This window comes from Mytilus edulis, chromosome 12, assembly GCF_963676685.1.
Source record: "Mytilus edulis chromosome 12, xbMytEdul2.2, whole genome shotgun sequence".
NCBI classification, from domain to species: domain Eukaryota; kingdom Metazoa; phylum Mollusca; class Bivalvia; order Mytilida; family Mytilidae; genus Mytilus; species Mytilus edulis.
The window spans coordinates 39,128,347-39,148,807 of record NC_092355.1 but is presented as its reverse complement, the minus strand read 5'-3'; the positions used below and the strand labels follow the sequence as shown (position 1 = coordinate 39,148,807).

General features: G+C 31.6%; 1 protein-coding gene across 5 annotated transcripts; it reads left to right on the top strand.

Annotated features, from left to right (window-relative positions):
* The first annotated feature begins 521 nt into the window (after nt 1–521).
* On the top strand, nt 522–11,891 carry LOC139498434 (uncharacterized). Of its 5 annotated transcripts, none has more exons than XM_071286817.1 (10): nt 591–694; nt 6,322–6,414; nt 6,697–6,814; nt 7,175–7,321; nt 7,885–7,992; nt 8,479–8,865; nt 9,439–9,650; nt 9,947–10,106; nt 10,844–10,950; nt 11,821–11,891. In XM_071286817.1, exons 2-10 carry the CDS (start codon nt 6,322–6,324, stop codon nt 11,872–11,874), a joined length of 1,386 nt encoding a protein of 461 aa, XP_071142918.1. In that variant the 5' UTR covers nt 591–694; the 3' UTR covers nt 11,875–11,891. The 5 variants fall into 5 exon arrangements, 3 of the variants coding, with proteins under 3 accessions (XP_071142918.1, XP_071142916.1, XP_071142917.1); XM_071286815.1 differs by lacking the exon at nt 591–694 and adding an exon at nt 5,524–5,663; XM_071286816.1 differs by lacking the exon at nt 591–694 and adding an exon at nt 5,557–5,667.
* Nucleotides 11,892–20,461: the final 8,570 nt, after the last annotated feature.

The following is a 20,461-nucleotide window of genomic DNA, read 5'->3' as shown; positions in this document are numbered from 1 at the left end:
TTTTTAAAGCGTTAAACTGAAACGTTTTTTGTAACTATGGGAGAAATGTTTCTGCAAACATTTTTTAAACGTAACAGAAACGTTTTTTTAAAATGTTTTTAATGAACATAAATAACACATTTTAAAACAACGTTTTAAATTTGTTTTTTAATAATGTTTCTAAAATGTTTTTTTTATATAGAATAGAAAAACTTTTTATAACCGTGTTTCTCATATTGCCACAATAATTTTATGAATAATAACTTTCAATTTTTGATAAACAAAATGTCATCTTTGATCCTCAAAATGTTATTATTATCTAGGAACACTCAACAGTATATCCAATATATTATATACGTTTAAAAAAATTTGGCGCCTTGAAACTGGTTTCTTTTCTATAGAACCGGAAACCAGTGTAACATATTAGATAGTTTCGTATTTTATTTCTATATTTTCCTTTATCGCACCTCTAAAGTATTATTATATTAGAAGATTGATATTTTATTTAAGAAAATGTATTATTTACGATAAAAAATGGTATAAAAGCAGAAATTATCACTAGATTTAATTTGTTCGAAACTTACGGAAACTCTCACCGCCTTTTTTAAACCTGGAAAACGACCACCATCAGCATACAGAATACCAAAGACAAAGTTTTTAGAATACGATTGAGATTGTTGGCTTTTATTTAACGGAATTGAGTTCAGTCTAAGAGGTATTTATAGAATAATTTAAAAGTCCATGTATTTTGTAGAAATTGAGATTATTTATTGCATTATTTTTCTCGATCAATCATCCATGACATTTTGTGATAGAATTGCATGAGTCTGTTTACAGATTTAACCGTACAGGCTTACAATGACAATTTCACATTCACCACTGCTTCATATGTCATTTTGTCATGCCTCATGGGCTACTGCAGTGGCGGATCCTGCCATTTTAAAAATGGATAAAAGGGGGGTTCCAACCAAATGTCCACATTCATTTATACTGGAAACCCACGAGACGATGATATATTGATCGTCAAAGAAAGTGGTTATAACCCCCTGTAATATCTGCGATTATTCTGGGGAATGTCACTCTCAAACTTTTGGGAAATTTACTTACTTGTTACGTATAAATGTCGAATCCGGGTCCGTCCGCCCTGATTTCTGTTCGCCCTAGTTACTGTTCGCCCTAGTTCCGTTTCGCCCTGAGACTGTTCGCCCTGATTTTTATTTTTTATTATAGTCACGGTTGTGTTGTGTGTATTTAATTGAATACGTTGAAGTCAGTCTACAATTTCGCCAAATATTTACGAACTATTGAGAACTAAGTTAGTATCTGTATGTAATTACGTTACTAGGAAATCACTATCACACATCCTTTTACTTTACATTTCCACACATGATTTGATCAATAAAAATGATACATTAGGAGCACTAAAGTTATACATAAGAAAGTGTTCAAAGTTCAAAGTGTTAATTGAGTTAAAATTCTTTACTGCAGCAGCTGAACGTTGTCTAGTGGGTTGTCGGACGGCTTGTACAGTTTAAAAATTGGCAATAACTTTGTAAAAATTTCATTTGAGAAAAATGTTATTTTCATTATTAATCCATCAAAGACAATTCATATAAAAATCAGTGATATCAAAGATTTCAAATAATCAGCAATCAAAATTCAATCAACAGTAATTAAAAGTAATTATAAAATAAAGTGTAACAATGCATCCTAGAATTTTATTTCATTAATATTCTGTATTTAACTTTTAATAGATATACATAAATTTTAATATATATTTCTTTCATTAATGTAACGTATCCATTGTACATATCATATTAAAATGAAAATAGGGCGAACGAACCCAGGGCGAACGGATTACCAGGGCGAACAAACTCAGTGCGAACGAACCTAGGGCGAACATGTAATCAGGGCGAACGATCCCGATACCATAAATGTCGCTACGGCGATACCAATGGTATATTTTGTAGCCATTGTTTATAAATTACTATCTGAACCATCAGTCTTGCTCCGATCTTTCAATGGCGACAAGGATACAAAACAAAGAAGGAAGCAGTATTTAGCGTAAATAAAGAACTTCTGGGATACGCAACTGTACTGCCTACTGGTTTGATTTCCACATGAGTTAAATAAAAACAAATCTCCAAAAACACCATAATTAATTATGTTAACTACATGTAGCACAGCCAAATAATATAAATGACAATTTTTACAGCTTTCTGATGTGAATATCATGAATATAGAAATATGAACGCCTTTCTTTAAGCAACAGCAAAAATCTACTACATTTTTAAATTTAACATGTATCGAAGTGAAGTACTTGAACTCTTGCATGTGCCAAGTACACACGTCACTTGTCCATTGTCAGTAGTACTAGTTCAAACAGTTATGACGTCTTGAAGGGCTATTATATTTTTTGGTTGACACTATCGATGTAAGGGGTAAAAAAAAAAATGTGATCTATAGCCTTTCAAGACGTCATAATTATTTGTACTGCATTGTCAGTAAAATGCTCTAAGGACGAAGATTATACTGAGCATATTTTTAAGGATGACTAAAAGAAACTTTGCACGCATGCCATGTATTGTTGTTTTATAAATTTGAAAACCTCTGACCAATTTTTCTTAAACTTTTAATGATTATGAAGGATATTTAGATGTTCTAGGTTATAGGATTTTCTGTCTATTTATTCATTCATTGAAAAGTGGTTTCAACAAAACCGAAAATTAATCCTGCTTTAATTTGTGCCCAGTACATGTAGGTCTGTAATTATACATGACAAGAGGATTTATTGTATGCGGGACATGTAAAATTACATAAAGTAATTAAAAATTAAAGTACAACTTTAGAAAAATATTGTTAAACAATGTACATTGTAGGTTACTACCCAGCACTGTAGTCTTAGATCTGCCTTTTTAAAATTATTGATGAATGTTTCACTGCAATCAAAAATTAACACTTCAAACCAGCGCAGTCTATGTGAAATTTCATGTATATTTTTAACTAAATTTTGATGTTTAAAAGACTTAATGTGTTCAGGTTTAACTGATTTACAGGCATGACAGGTGCAATACTTTATGGAAGAAATATATCCGTGAACAATTCCAAAATGTATTCCTGATCTTAAGTCATTCTAAACTGACATCCTTTTTTGCTGGATGTTCTAAAAAATTTCACTTAGGCTACCAAGGTTTCACAAATAACTTTGCTTGCATGTCTGATTATTTTTTTTTATTTAACATGTTTAAATATCCAACAAATATCTGTTACTGCTGGATATAAATGATGTTTTGAACCCCATTGACTGTTCATAAAAATGTTGTGTAACATATTTAAAGTGGTTATAAGTACAAAATTAATTTTTGAACAACCCCAAAAAAAATTTGCGTTGTATTATGGTATGATGTTGTAGTCGTCGTCCCAAGACACATTTAGTTTTTTTAACAATAACTTAAGTTTAAGTGAATGGATCTCTATAAATTTTTAAGAGAAGGTTTCTATATACCTATATATAATTATCATTGAATTTGACCATTGTTGACACCATATCATTTAATAAGGGATAAATATATATACAAATGTAAATTTGCATGTTTGCATGAGTTTTTTTTTTGTTCTTTACAGTATGGATGATACCTGCACAAGTAGAAAACAATACAGAAAAGAATACAAGAGACAGTGGATAGCTGCTTCAAGAGCTTTGAGGCAGTCGTCTAGTCATGCTATTACCCAAGAACACTTATCTGACAATTACAACAGTGATGTTGAGCATCACTTCAATCATGAACAAGAAGTTGAAGATGTGGACAGCCTTTGTAGTTCATCATTCAATACTTGTCCACAGTTGGCGTCGCATGAACCAGAAGAAATTGTTTCAGTGTCAGATAACAGTTTTCCTACAATTGATCTTGAAGAAGATGATTCTGATTTGTTTCACTTTCATTCAATAACCACAGACATAGAAAATATTTTGGACTCTGATGAAGAAGACTTTGAAAAAGATACTATTTTAGCAAATGATCTTGCTCAATGGGTGAATGAAAATTCAATTGAACATAATGCTGTTGATGCTCTTCTAGGTGTCTTAAAAAAGCATGGACACTCTTCATTGCCATTGACTGCCAGAACATTGTTAGGAACTATGAAAAATGTGACAACAGAAATTAAATCAGGCATGGAATATATTGTTTTTGGTATAGTTAAACAGCTGCAATCGTGTTATTCTTCGCTGTCAGAAGAAAAACAGAGTGAATTGTCAGAAGTTAGCTTATCATTCAATATTGATGGTCTGCCATTGTTCAAAAGCACTAACACATCTCTGTGGCCTGTCATTTGCAAGGTTCACATCAAGCCTGTTCAAATTTTTCCAGTTGCCTTAACATTAGGAAGATCTAAGCCATCAAATCTAGATTTTTTGAGAGAAACTATAAGAGAATTAGACAATGTACTTCAAAATGGATTTCCTTCTGGTAATCGCACTATTAAAGTGAATTTGAAAGGCATAGTGTGTGATGCTCCTGCTAGAGCCTTTGTTAAAGGAACTAAACTATACTGCGGCTACTATGGCTGTGATAAATGTGCCCAAAAAGGAAATTGGATTGGTAGGATGACTTACCAAGATATTAATAACTTGACCTTAAGAACAAATGAAACATTTAGAAACTCTTTAAATCAAGAACATCACAATTATCTCTCTCCATTTTGTGATTTACCAATGGACAAATTAGACATGATTAAACAGTTTCCTTTAGATTACATGCACCTAGTATGTCTTGGTGTAATGAAGAAGTTACTTTTAACTTGGAAAAGAGGCAAATTGGATGTTAGACTGTCCAATCAACAAGTTCAAGAAATAGGTCGCAAACTAGTTAGATTACGATCATTTGTTCCTGAATTTTTTGCCAGAAAACCAAGAAACATGGATGAAATTGATCGATGGAAAGCCACTGAATTCAGGCAGTTTCTTCTGTACACTGGCAAAATTGTCTTGAAAGACATTTTAAGGTCAGATATGTATAAGAATTTCATGGCATTAAGTGTTGGAATATCAATATTGGTTTGTTCAAGTTCAGTCCAAAATCATGCTGACTATGCACACAATCTGCTCGAGTATTTCGTTGAAAGTGCAAGAATAATTTATGGTCCAGAGTTTTTGGTTTACAATGTACACAGCTTACTTCATATTACAGACGAAGCTAAAGAATATGGAAATTTAGATGAATGTTCAGCATTTGCCTTTGAAAACTATTTACAGAAATTAAAAAAAATGGTAAGATCAGGAAGGAGTCCCATGGTACAAATTGTGAAAAGATTAGATGAGCTGGAAAAATTCAATAGTACCAAGAGAGAAGAAAGTTTTCGAAGGTCAAGTGTTCTAAAATTTAAACAACCAAACAATGCTTTTGTCATGGACAATAACCAGTGTTGTGAAATCATTTCAAGGACTCAACAAGTTGATCCAAATGATCCTGAAAAATTATTGTTGCTGTGTAGAGTTTATGAAAGATCAGAACCACTTTTCCGTGCACCTTGTGATTCAAGACTGATTGGGGTTTATAAAGCCTCACCAAGAAATACTAGGATGAAGCTCCTGTCACCTGACAAGCTGGGCAAAAGGGCAATGCTCATAGATATGGACCAGAATGAACCAGTAGCATTTTTAACTATACTGCATGAAATGTAATGTGAGTAAGTAAAAGTGAATAGAGCTAATATATATCTCCATTATACATGTAATATACATAATTACATTTGACATGTTAAAAATTTACTGTACATGTAGTAAAAACGTCAAATTTCTTTTTCAATCAGACAAACTCAAATTCAAATTGTTTGGCACAGACTGTGTGTGTGTGTTTATTTATAACATGTACATGTATGCAAGACTTGTCAAAGCTCTACCCACAGAACTAAATCTCCAACTGGTGAGACAAGCAAATTACTCAGTAATAAATGTGTTTTCCCCAACGATAACATGGTTAAGTGCTGAAAGAAAAGGGTACATTGTACCAAATCATGTAAATTTGCATGTTCATGTACATTTTTTTAGATAGACATGTACAAGTATTAGTTACAGAAACATGCATGTATGTGTAATAGTGTAGAGAGCATGGTACAAATGTACATGTAGATAATACTAACACTTAAATGGAAAGCATTGTGCATTAAAGAATGGGCAAGAAGATGATTTATATGTCATGTATGTGATGTGAAGTACATTGTATTATGCAGATGAAATAGATTCTATCAATGTAGCCACCATGAGCTGAAACATCATTTATTTGTATTTAATTGTACATGTTATTCAGTATTTAACTAGTTTTACTTTTCATTATCTTTCAGATGTCCAACCATAATGTGTATGTTGTTGTTGAGTTTCTAAGAGAAAAATCAGTTGAAGTGGTGCACTTATCATGGCTCGAAGGATCTGGAAAGGTAATATAATGTTTGTAACTTTTAAAACATTCTTTTAAAAAAATAACTGTACAATGTATACTTTTTCATACATCCTTTATAGTATTAGTACAGAAGTTTTCCTCAGTGTTTGTACTGCCGGTCACCAAGTTTCTAAATCACATCCTGTTCATAATTACTTTAACACCTGTCTACAGTTCAGTTTATGAACATCTTAGTGTATTATAATTTTATGTTGAAAAACTAGATTTTCACTACATACTATACTTTTGTGTATTCATTTATTTTTTTTTATATTTCTAGGATGCAGTTTGTTACTGGCCCCCAACCACAATAAATCTTGCCCAAAGAATTAGAAGAGGAGAGATACCAGATAAGGAAAGGTGGATCGCCCATCCTATTAGAACTTTTCATCATACAGGTAAACAAATTGATTGTCTAGAATACAGTTTATCAGGGAAGGATATATATATATACTTTTTTTAAACTTGGGGCATAGACAGAAATTTTACATAGAATTAAGAAGATATATGGCAAGAAAGCCAATGAGACAACTCTCCATCCAATATATATATATAGACTAGTTAATATAGACTAGTTAAGACATACATACAAGTATTGTATAACCATGCATGGTTATTGATTATGTTCTCACTTTATTGTTTAAAGTTCTTACATGTATTTCATTCATGTCTTCTTTTTTTTAAAAGTAAAAGACAATCATTTTTATATATGAACAAGTAAATTGTTAATACTTATATGTTCATTTACGTTTTAACAGATGACTATGATAAAGCAGATCAATACTGCAAAAAGTTTGAAGTTACGAGTAATGTCGAGTCAGAAATAGAGCAGGAAGTGGCACAGGGAAGAGTAATAAGTAAGCCTGACAGATTAATCTCAGATGATTCTGATGAAAATAATAGAGGTAGGTATATTTGGTGAAAAGCTATTTTTATGTCTTCAAAAATATTTTCAAAAGTAACTCACATGCTTTATTAACCATGTATTACACATGCATAAAATTCTCTATAGCTGTTTAGACACTTAATCATAAAATGCAAAATGATTTCATGCTAAATAAAACAAGTGCAACTCTTATTTGAAATGAGTCTGCAATTACTTGTACTTTAATATTGTCACAAAACAATAGTTTTAATTTTATCTTCAAAATTGAAAGAAATCCCTCAGATGGCTAAGCAATTTTCCGTTTTAAAATCGTTTCATTTTTAACTGTTGCCTTCTTGAATGTTCTTGGACGTTTTAGAATAATGGGAAGAAAATTCATGAAGTAAGTGAGATTTAACAGTCAAAACAAGTTAATTGAGTGAATTTTTGACATCGTTTTATTTTTATACATGTAAAAGACACCAAACTTTGAAGTTATCTCAAAATGACTAAAATTATGTTAAAATTTGCTAGATCCTTGTTCATGTGATCATTCATAGCACAGCTGTTGATTCTCTAATTTATTTGTAAAATTTCTTTCAGAAGAGCATGATAATGAAAAATTACCAGACTTAAGCTTGCATGTACAAAAGCAGAGAAGGTTAAAAAAAAAAAGACAGCGTGAAGAAAGAGATTCTGACAGTAACGATGGTATGTTTTCCTATTCCCACCCTTATAATGAGTCTCCTTTTCTACCAGACTCTTACACAATTGTGCACCATTCATATCAGCTTAAATTATAGCAGTGATGTTTATGGTGAGGGTTGGACTTTCCTATGTTAGTCTTAATAGAATTCTTATTTCATCCTATTTTACACTCTGTACAAATGCTCTTTTGTCAGGTTGTTGTCTCTTACATTTTCCCCATGACCCATATGGCCCAGATCTAGAGGTTTTTGTGCATACAAAAAGGTGCAATTTTTGTATAGGATATGTAATACATCCTTGAGATAAGGCATAAGCCCAATCTATTGTATACCAAGATTTGATAGTTTATCCAAAATAATAGACTTCCATATTTTTTTAGGGGGTCTCACAAATTTAACTTATCATATGGTTAAGCATTAGAAATGAAGGATATATGATTATATTCAATGGCATTTTGGTGTTATTATTGATATAAAATGTATATTGTAGAAGAAAGTGTACAGGAACCAAGGAAAAAACTTCCAGCTGCACCCAAGGCACCTATATTTGTACCAGACAGTGATGGGTCAAGGACACAGAACTCAAGTCCTACATGTAGGCCTGATGAATCTAGGTTAATATCACCTAATAGAGATGCACATGTATCAGGAGGACTTAACTCAAGTCCGACGTGTAGGCCTGATCAATCTAGCCAATCTAGGTTTATTTCACCTAATAGAAATGTACAGGTATCAAGAGGACTTAACTCAAGTCCTACATGTAGGCCTGATCAGTCATCGGTGGTTACACCAAATAGAGATGTCTCAAAAAGACAGGATTCAGCATATAGGCCTGTTCCATCTACAAGTGGTCGATCCAGACAAGACTCCTCATGTAGTAAGTGTTCTATGGCATTTTTATGATGTATGTATCATTCTAGAGACATACATTTATGTAATGAAGAGCACTTTTAACTCTTTTAAATAGAAAATTATTTTATTATCAAGTAAAATGTGATAAGCTTGTGAATGCAATGATTTAGTACTCACATTTTCAAAAATAAAAATCACATTTTGGTCTGAAATCCTGTATAGTATAGTGTATGTTAAATTTATTGATTTTCTGTAAATAAGGTAAACAAAACTTTATCATGTTTTTAATAACTCCTTATACATGTGTTATAGGTGAACATAATAGCAGGCAATAATTTCCGATTGTCCAGAACATCATTGCCAGTATGTCTGTCCCAAAAATTTGGGAAGATGACATTAAACCTTCAGTTGATAATATGTTTAGTTAACAAGACTTGTTGCTTTTATTTCACCCAGTGTAGTTATGTATGAGAAAAAAAACATGCACTTCATACCAAGACAATTGTAGAACTTACTTTCATCATAGAAATAGGCTATTTGATATTTTTTCCAGCTCAGTAGCTGAATTCTCTAAGATTTTTATCAATTTGTCTTGTAGACTGTCAAACTGTTATTGTTCAAAAATTAAGAACATTAGAGGATGGCATCAAAGAAATTAAAACTGCCATTTCACAGCTGGCTGCAACAGGACATGGTGGTGTTGTGGCCACTAGTATTGTGGAAGATGTTATTCAGCACCCCATCAACTACATACATGAAATGAGGGACCTTGAGGATAAAATGAAAGATGATCATTTCAAGAATAAACTTGTAAGTTGGTGTCTCTGATTATTCTTATATGGTTCTTGTTCTCTTTGACATCTCTTTAAAAAGCATTTCTTTTATGTTTTTATTTTTATCAAACTGATGCACTCTAATTTCACTTATGTTTTTTACTTTTGAATTCATAGGTTAAATGCATAGAGCATACATAATTGGAGATACAAATTGAAAGAGTCTGTTTATGTATTGTTGTGCAAGTTATCTTAGAAAATTTAATGTGTCTCAAACATTAAATTTCACGGAAAATACATAAATAAAAACATGACTAAATTGTAATTTTGTAGGTCCAGTATTTGGTGTCACAAGGTGGTCACAGCCGTTCAGACTGTATAAGACGGATGATGAAGAAGTGTGGCACTAATCAGTTATGGGCCAAATACAGTTTAAAGGGACAAAAAGGGAAGGAGGCATTCACAGGTCACCCTTTGTGCAGGATAGTCATGAGTAAGTTGATTACAAAAATATGTGGAACAGCCAGTGCCATTAACATTAGAATAAATTTTTCATCTGACTTTAATCTCAAAAAGAATTCATGTGATAAATTTGAATATCACATTTCTCACTTATCCATAAACAGAGTGCAACGTTATATAAAGTAATTAAATATATAGGACTCAAATCTATGGTGGGTACCAGATCTACGGCAGAGTCTAAATCTATGGTAAATATGACGTCACATCATCCCAAAACTATGTCAGATTTTTTTAATGTCATAATCAATGGCAAGTTGATATTTCCTATTCTATGGCAGATTTTTGTTGTTTCCAAATATATGGCAAAATTGGGGCTTCTACAGGTACAGCAGATTTCGTCCTCATCTTTGGGATGATACATGTCAGTAAAATCTTTCTTTAAACCATCCGCAAATTGTTGGCAAGGGAAATACTTTCGACTGGAAGTTCAAATCTAAAGGTTCAGCTATCTTTGTGGCTGGGACAATTTCATATGGCATTATTCAATTGTGACATTTATTTGTTACCTTTTTTCCCTGGAAAATGATATAATTTAACAATCTCCCATAGTTAAAAACGAAAATCTGGCACAGACTTGATTTGTTTGACATTTGTAACATCACATATGCCATAGATTTGGAATCTGCCATAAATATGAGTCCCAATTATATATAAAAAAAAGATCGATACAGTTAAATATAATAAGAAAATCTGTAATACTTTTTTCAGAATGTTGTGCAAGAGTGTTTCCAAAATCAAAGGTTTCAGATATGGAGGAAGTGTTAATTGACTTCCTAAAACAGGCCCCGCACAAGCCAGGAGGACCAAAATATAAGGTATTTTTCGATTGAATAGAATATCTTTTACATTTATCTGAAAGGCTTATTTATTTAAAAGTATATTTTTTGCAATTTGAATACTAAGATAAGACAATTTTTGTGCCTGTCCCAAGTCAGGAGCCTCTGGCCTTTGTTAGTCTTGTATTATTTTAATTTTAGTTTCTTGTGTATAATTTGGAAATTAGTATGGCGTTCATTATCACTGAACTAGTATATATTTGTTTAGGGGCCAGCTGAAGGACGCCTCTCCGGGTGCGGGAATTTCTCGCTACATTGAAGACCTGTTGGTGACCTTCTGCTGTTGTTTTTTTTATTTGGTCGGGTTGTTGTCTCTTTGACACATTCCCCATTTCCATTCTCAATTTTATTGTCATGTTCTTGACAATAAAATTATTGTCTTTATCCTACAATTAAAACTTAATGTTTGTAGCATTTGATTTTGACACGTAAAATATTATTTGTTTGTTGCCCATCTTAGAAATTACTTGATATGCAAAAATTGCAGAAGTTTTCCTTGATTGATTATACTGTAAATTCAGAAATTATTGCGCACATTTATTATTGCGATTTTGTCATTTTACACTTGAATGCGATTTTAATTTTTACGATTTTGAGAAAAAGTCATGCTTAATTCAGTTAAAATATTACAAAATGCGAGTTTTAATTATTGCGTTTACAACTCCGTCGCATTATTGGCAATAATAAAAACCTCGCAATAATTTCTGAATTTACAGTTTTAAATTTGCATACATGAGAGCTTGATTAAAAGGGATTACAACAACTATAACTGGGGCTAGAATTAAATGCTTTAATAGGGTGCTTGAAAGTACTGATTTTGTTAACAAATTACTTTTTTTATAATTTCAGAAACCTGCAAGAAAAGGACAGACCATAACACAAGATGAATTAGAGTCTGAATAAATAAATGATTAAATGTACCTTGATTCTACTGATTTTAGTCCTGTCAATACTGTTTATTTAAGATGTTCAAAAAACTATATTCCAATTTCTGCAACAATTGAAGCTTTGGCTATAAACTAGATCATTGATTGACATTATTATGATTATATGTCAAATTCTCGTTTAAAGAGATATGAAATCTCCTTGTCAATGCAAGAACCTTATTGAATTGACTTTGAAGGTAACAGGACCCAGTGTAAACAGTGAGAGGTTGACAAGCTTTCAATTCAGTGGTTGTCGTTTGTTTATGTGTTACATATTTGTTTATCGTTCATTTTTTTTACATAAATAAGGCGGTTAGTTTTCTCGTTTGAATTGTTTTACATTGTCTTATCAGGGTCTATTATAGCTGACTATGTGGTATGGGCTTTGATCATTGTTTAAGGTCGTACGGTGACCTATAATTGTTAATGTTTGTGTCATTTTGGTCTTTTGTGGATAGTTGTCTCATTGGGAATCATGCCACATCTTCTTTTTTATATTTGCTTTGGCATAGTTTTTTTTTCATAAAGAATATTTTGCCTTTAGAGCTTAAGTTGTAATGGTGAGTGTGTTCGCCTCAACTGAAGAGGTCTTGGGTTAGAACTCTGGCCCTGCCAAACCAATGACAATAAAATTATTATTTGTCGCTTCTTCCCAAATGAGTTAGAACAAAGACTTGTTGGCCTGTCGGGCTAGAACCAAAAAATCTGGCAAAACATGTTGGTCTATTACAAGACAGGGTTTAGCCCAGTTAGTATTAATTTCTAATAATATTATCATCTTCACATTAAGAATATGCATCTGACTTGCCACTGGTCATTAAACAACCAACCAACCATCCATCCAAGCTTATGGAGATGTCGCTTTTTCATCAATTAAACAGGTGCATTACAAATAAAGAAATGGATGATATACAAAACACTGCACAATCAATTATAAGTTTTTAAACCAAAGTAATGGTGGTAGCACTAATGCATCATTGTTACACAAATGTGTTAAAAATGTTTTTCAGAGGTTGACAGAAACGTTTTTCATAAAACCTTATTTCAACGTTTTCTGAATGTTCCATATAACGTTTCTTCAAAATGTTTTTGAAACATTAATAATTGTCTACAAATTTTTATTTTTAAAACGTTTCAATAAAACATTCTAGAAACCAAAACAAAACATTTCTAAAACGTTTTTAAAATGTTGAATTGTTGTTTTCTATATTTTACATCACTGGGTCGATACCTCTGCTGGTGGACTATCAGTCCCCGAGGGTATCATCAGCTCAGTAGTCAGTATTTCGGTACTGACATGATATAAAAAACTTTACTAAAATTTGTCCGTTTATAAATTTATAAATTATTTAGAAACTAAGGTTTCAACTCCCTCAGGCAAAGTTGGCTTTAGATGAATTTGGCTATATATTTTAGGTATTTTTGACATACAGCTCTTCAACGGTTTCGGTACTTATACATCTTCGGATTTCAAATGTTTGGCTTTGAGCGTTCCTGATGAAGGTATATCCAGAAAAGCGCTTCGGACGCAAGAAATTAATAACGTGTTGTTTTCTATATATTGTCCAGTTCAAGACTCTATGTTGACCCTATGATGTATTGTATTTGTTCTTTTATGTTTTTTTACAAGGTGATCTATATGATACATGACATGTTTATTGTACAAGTATAAATCATTTGTCGAAAGGTACTAACTGTATATATTCATTGTGGCACCATACGTGTGCCTAAGTCGTAATAAATTGCCTTGTCTTGACAACTTAAAAACATGATCTATGACAGTATTTTGATTTCGGCTTTATGTTATATGGATTTCATAAATAGGAATATGCTCCTTATGTAAAATCTTCTCAAGCAAGTTTGTTATGAAGAGCAATGCAATACGACACTACACCAGCTTCACAAGTTTAAAAGAGGTGCGAAAGATACCAGATGAACAGCCAAAATCATAAATCGAAAATAAACTGACAACGTATTGAACGAATTGGTTAATGTTTACCTTCTGATCATAAATATTTTTTTTATCGATATAAAATACTTCTGTAAGAAAATAATGGTCGGATATTAACATTTATCCCTTCTTACAAATATCTTTATTGTGGCATTTTGAAGGAATGTGAAAACGTATGGCGGAATAGGCAAACATACTCAGATTCGTATCTATTGTTTTTTAGTTGTTGTGAAGTACCCGTCCACGTCCTATTGTACTTTTATCCATCTGATGAGTTAAGCCTTTTCATCTGATTTAAATAGTTCGTTCTTATGTTGTACTGTTATACCACTGTCCCAGGTTTGGGTAGGGTTGGTATCCCGCTAATATGTTTATCCATGCCATATACTGTATGTATGTGTCTGCTCCAATTCAGAAGCCTGTAATTCAGTGGTTGTCGTTTGCTGATACATTACTTAGTTGATTTTCGTTTATCTTTTGTACATAAATAAGGCCACTAGTTTTTTCGTTTGAATTATTTTACATTTTCATGCGGGGCCTTTTACAACTTTCTATGCGGTATGGACTTTGCTAATTCTTGAAGGCCGTACGGTGACCTATAGTTGTTAATGGCTCTGTCTCATTGTAAAGCATACCATATCTTCCATTTTATATCTACATATAAAAAAACTTGTTTCATTTAAGTTGATATGCCAGTTTTACATGCATTTGTTTTCAATTGAGTGTCTTTCATTCTAAGACAACAGAAACACACACAGGTAAAATTATGTTGTTTCGAGATGGAAGATTATATCTACATGTTTTTCTCATGATTTGAAACAGTTCCTCAATTTAGTAGCAATGTTTCTCCTAATGTTTGACCGCTAAATTCTTTAAATGTTAATGTCAAAATATCAATTCTGGATATTTGCAAGACAAGTTAGTTGTATAAAAATCAAAAAAGGTAATACTGGTAATAGTAATTAAGATAACTGATCGTTTAGTACTCCATTCAATTATATTTTAAAAACTCGATCATACAAAACTAAGACGTCATACAGAAGACATTCAATTAGACATTAACTTAAGTCAAGGTCATTATGTTTGTCCTAGATTGCCTTTCGTCATAAGTATAAAGAATTCGTGATTTCATTTTCAAGGTCAACATCGCATTAAAAGTATAATTTGATAGCACGTGTGTAAGCAGCTGTTTTTACCATAACTATTTCATATTGATATCTTATGTGAATATTGATTGAGTTTCAAAATAGTTTTTGGTATTGCCACCCTATATTCTACTGATGGTGGAAACTGTTAATACAAGCGGGTATCACCTGTCTAGTAGCCATTACTTCGATATTGACATGAACATACGGATATTGTGGTATTAAAATTTGATGTTACAAAATTATGTTTTGCAATTATTTTCAATTAACGAATACATCCCTTCAGTCCGATTCAAATGATGTGCCCGCTTTTAAATATTTTTTTCATATTTTGAATGCGTTTTAAATTTGCGATATATGTATTTGAAGTCGTGGCAGTTTGAAATGATATCAACCAAAATGCAGGCTAAAACATCAACTGTTATGCTCAGCTGGTGAAAATAGTATGATACTTTTTCATCTAGATAAATGAAGTAGAATTTTATCATACAAGCATGCATGCCTTCTTACTTAGTTTGTGTAACTGATACCTAACTTTCGTTGCCAGGATGTTAACATCAGTTTCTCAATGAAAATCAGATTAATATTGTACATAAAATCATTTGATCTAAATATAGTATGATTTACCTCATCAAATCATGGGTTTTTTTTCATTTGTTTTTATCTCCTAGCTGATAACTGATCCTCATTGCAAGGTTGTTACAAGTGGTTTTCCCAGGATTGTCTTTATTCCAATTAGTTTGAAAAGACTCATGTTATATATTGCTGTTAGTTGCAAGCTTACCATTGATAAATGAAGATATAATTATCGTATATAACACGATAAATCCAAATTGGAATACAGGAAAGCAAGATTCAAAGGATCATCAATATCAACAAAGTTTTATTTAGAAATACAATCGATCGACAAAATCTAGAAAGAGTCGGATAGGAGATCAAAGAATAAAAAATCCAAAATAGCAACATCAAATGTCGAAAGTATATTTCTGACAGAATAGATAGGAACTATCATTGAAATGAAGGCTTGCGTTTACCCTCAATTAATTTTGCCTTTCAAAATATCAATCTTCATTCTATATGCATCACTTTGTATCAAAGTAACTATGCCAATACGAGATGAGACGTATAACATTCTTATCAATGTCGCTTATTCAGTCATTGGCAGCCATTATAAACAATTATAAGAATTTTTTACTAGCGAAAATTGGTCATAAAAATATATCAGTTTGTCTATATCCCAAAAGACGTTTTGTACATTGACTGACATGCTTCGTTATTTTTATTTTTATGTCACGTCTTGTTTTGTAAAGTTTTTGATTCATTATTACTATGAGTTGGTCTTATTCTTTTCAAACTGTTTGTCTAGAGCGTACGCAACTGTGGTTATAACAGAAACTCGTAATTTTTGGGTGACAGAGACATTAAATTGGTCTTTATTTCATTATTTATTTACTTTATTTGTTATGGTTGAGATTAATTTCATGATATTGTCCTCTTATTTTTTTTTATCTGAAAAGAGGTATTCGTTGGGTTGTTGCTGTTTTAATCATGCTTTTAGTGGTTTGCTGACCTATCTCGATTCATTACCAGTTTTGAATGTATTCAATTGTTTACTTTTTTATACATCACAACGGTTTTTGATGAATAAATGCACTTGTATGTAATCTTAATTAATTTCAAAAGCAGACGCGAAATTCGAAGAATATATAACACATTATTGATAACAGTGATTACAACGATAACCTTTCTTCCTGTTAACTGCGTTTTAACAAAATTATTCAAATCCGATAGCTTCAATGTTAGGTGTTGGCGTAGGTGTCAAGGTCAGCGGTATTTTAGTGTGATTTAACTTCTTCTTTGTAAATCAAATGTTGTTTTTAAACTTCAAGGTCAGCATAAACACAAAATTATGTTCTACGTTTGAAGAAAATAACTTTTAGATTATTACATTATACAGCTAGATAATGTTCATAATGATATCCGAGGCAGATCATTGGAACTCTCAATCAAGACTATTCCAAAATAATATAACAACAAAAATGTACATACAATTTTGTATGTTTGATTATAAGACAAAACATCTGTTCTAAAAAGTTGATAGATGTGTTATGGACAATATCGGCCACAAAAGAACAAACTTGAATGTGTCTATTGTACACAAAACATAACTGTTATCCATGAAACCATGCTTGTTCACAATTTCGCTTTGCATTTTAAAGTAAACACCCAAAGTGAAGTATTTTTAATTTATGTATATCGCCTAAAGCTGGTAATCAACATAATCAATGTTAAAGGTTATGTTTCTCACTTTCAAATTCTTATTGTGGCTCGGAATTGGTTTACCAGTTTTGTAGTATGTATTGTGTGTCTTGCTTGTTAATGTATAAGTATATATATAATTGTTAATGTATAATTGTGATCCTCTTGTATCACCATACGTGTGCCTAAGATGTAATAAATTGTCATGTCTTGTCTTGTCAATCCCTTTCAATTTTTGTTCATCTAATACCATAAATTCTATACCAATTGTCTCGATGTACCATTATTGTCCTGCTGTCCATTCTACTACAAGACAGAGTCATTTATGTTTACAATAGCGTAGTTTTTCTTTTTTCAATTAAATGGTCTAATTTGACGAATTGTATAACTCAACATATTTTGAAATAGTCCACAAATATTATGTAAAAATGTTTTCGTTTCTTTATATTCAGATTTTAGAATTTAAATATATAGGTTAGTGTCTATATATACAACTTTGTACTTTATACAACAAATAGACCCATTGTGATACCTTTGTTTGCATTGTTAAAATTACCATATTTGTTGATGTAGCTGATATATTTTAAACTTGAAAAGTACCAACGTACAGTTAAATCTATAGTATAAGTAATATCTGTAACAATTAGATGTATACTAATCCTGAGATTATAATGTTTATGTTGTCAAGCTGTGTAGCATTTTTTGTAATGCACCTTATGGTATTTGCGATCGTTTGTGAATGATATCAACAGTACTATTTGCCTGTAAATTGTCATCAGAAATTAAAAACAGTACAGGTCAAATTCCATATATCCTAACCGCTTTTCGTGAAAGAAAATCGTTGTACAACACCAACAATATACGGAAAACTCAGGCTGTTGACGTTCTTTTCTTTTGAGTCTAAAGCTACTTTTCAGTTTTCGTTTCCATAGAACAGGTTCGGGTTGTATATTCTATTGTGGCTTAGATTGGCCTTGATGTACCGAAGGCTGGCATATGGAAGAAACAATAATACCGTTTTTTTCTTTTTTACAGGTATCGATTTCTCGGACATAGAAATAAGGATAGCCCTTTGAGGGTATTCAATACTTTCTATCAACGACCAAGAGCCTACATACACAGTTCATACTGTAACAATGATTTTAATATCAAAAACAAATGTGATGATGTATGATGACCGTTGCTATTTTCTGCTATTTTTATAAACCTTTTGACACTAGCTGTATAGTTTTTTACCATGCAGTAAACACAGGTCGATTTTTGTTAATACTCCCAACAAATAGTTTTGACCGTTTGCAAAATTATGTAATGTTTCTTGTCATGCTTCATCTCCGTTCTTAGCAAAATATGTTCGGTAAGTTCTGTGATACATTGACCCTAATAGTGTCCACAAAAAACAATCTAGATCCTGAAAAAAATACCACCTACAGCGCTAATAAACCAAATGTTAGATAACTAATTAGAATATGTGTTACTTTGTGTATAATTATCCTACTTGTCATGCAATATGACGTTTCTGTCATTCGTCTCCCGCTATAAATATTTAAATGTAGGATACAGTTATGTAATTTTGAAGTAAAATGAAAAGGGCGTATATGTATACCATGAAACTGACGGTCAAAATAGTCCCTCAACTTTGATTATCCCGAAATGTTGCTGTTAACAAATGCTGTACACTTTTACCAGCTTTATGTACATATATGTTAGTGTTATTGAATACGATGTTTTGCATATAAATAGACTTTTGAATGAATAAATTCAAATTAAAGACAGCTTAAGATGAATGATAAATTTAAATGAATTTTGGTCCATTCATATTGTATTACATGACTGTTGTCGCATTTCATAGCGAATAATAATAAGTACAGTAGGTACATTCTAAACCATATAACCTTTGAAATATGCATTTTTTTAAAACTTTCTTCACGTGAATTCATGGAATTTTGCGTACCAAGCATTTACAATTTTAACAAAAAGGCGTGTAGTATTTATTTGGTAGCAAGTACATGTACCTTTGAAACAATAACAAAATAGTTATTTATATACGGATTTCGTTTTCTGTCATATGTAGACCTGCCTCATATTGCAGGATGTTTTACATCTATCATTTACGATTGTAGTAATTGATTACATAAAAAATATATACGAAACAGGTCTGTAAATTATAGTCTTGATTATTCAATGCATAACTTTAAAGCATAAAATTATACCCAATAAAGAAATAAAAGGGTCTGAATTTCTTTTGTAATACATGAGGAGACATTTTGGGACTGAAACAAATTGAACTTTACGAAAATTATTGTGCTTTGCAACAGGTCACAAACAATTTTTTAATTAGATCACAATACTATCGATTAATTATTTTATTGTGTTTCTATCTTAAGGATAAAGAGAAATAACTCAAGACTTTACTTAGATATTTGTCTCTAATTCGTACACTTTGAACAACAGGTGTAAAGAGTAAAGCGTTATGCATATTGCATTCATGCTTTCTGTGAATAATAAGTCCAAATTAGTGCCGGAATTGCTGTTTCTCGTCTAATACACACGTATTTTATCGATGTCTGAAATAAATAACCATCAACAGCCACTTGTCAAACCATGCCATATATATGCAATACAACTTAAATGTAGATAATATATTTACAAATGATAGTTTTAAAGTATACAATATACCGTGTATTAAATTCATCTCAAATAAGACATTACAATTACATCAAAGGTAAATGTACGAAATCAATGATTTATTACAAGTCAATATAAGTATATTGCAATAAAACAAGACCTATTTTACAATTTTCTGAATATGTTTTGCACAAAACTACTGCTGTTTACTAGTTTTAGAGCATATCGTGGGTATAGGTGAACTATAATTATTTTTGTTAAACTATATCTATCATTTGTTCGTAAAACAGTATAATTACAATATAAACCCCTTCCCCTTAAAAAAACGAATTATGTAATAAAATCTCAAAAGATACAAGGATTCAAATTGTAGACGCCAACTAAGCGTTTCGTCTAAAAAGTCTCATCAGTGATGTTTGATTCAAAACGTTAAAAGGCTACAAAAAGTACAGTGATCTGTAAAAAATTAATAAATACCTAGTAGTTATACCAAATTTGAAGTACAGCAAACATGTGTTTAATGTCGACCTCCCATAAAAATACTACAGTAGGAGTATGTCATTGCATGTCAGTCATAGACAGCA

What these genes read in the sequence shown, in the direction of transcription:
- LOC139498434 (XM_071286815.1), top strand. An exon ending in TTCTGATGAAAATAATAGAG is followed by an intron (nt 7,322 to 7,884) that starts GTAGGTATATTT and finishes AATTTCTTTCAG; the next exon opens with AAGAGCATGATAATGAAAAA. An exon ending in AGATTCTGACAGTAACGATG is followed by an intron (nt 7,993 to 8,478) that starts GTATGTTTTCCT and finishes TGTATATTGTAG; the next exon opens with AAGAAAGTGTACAGGAACCA.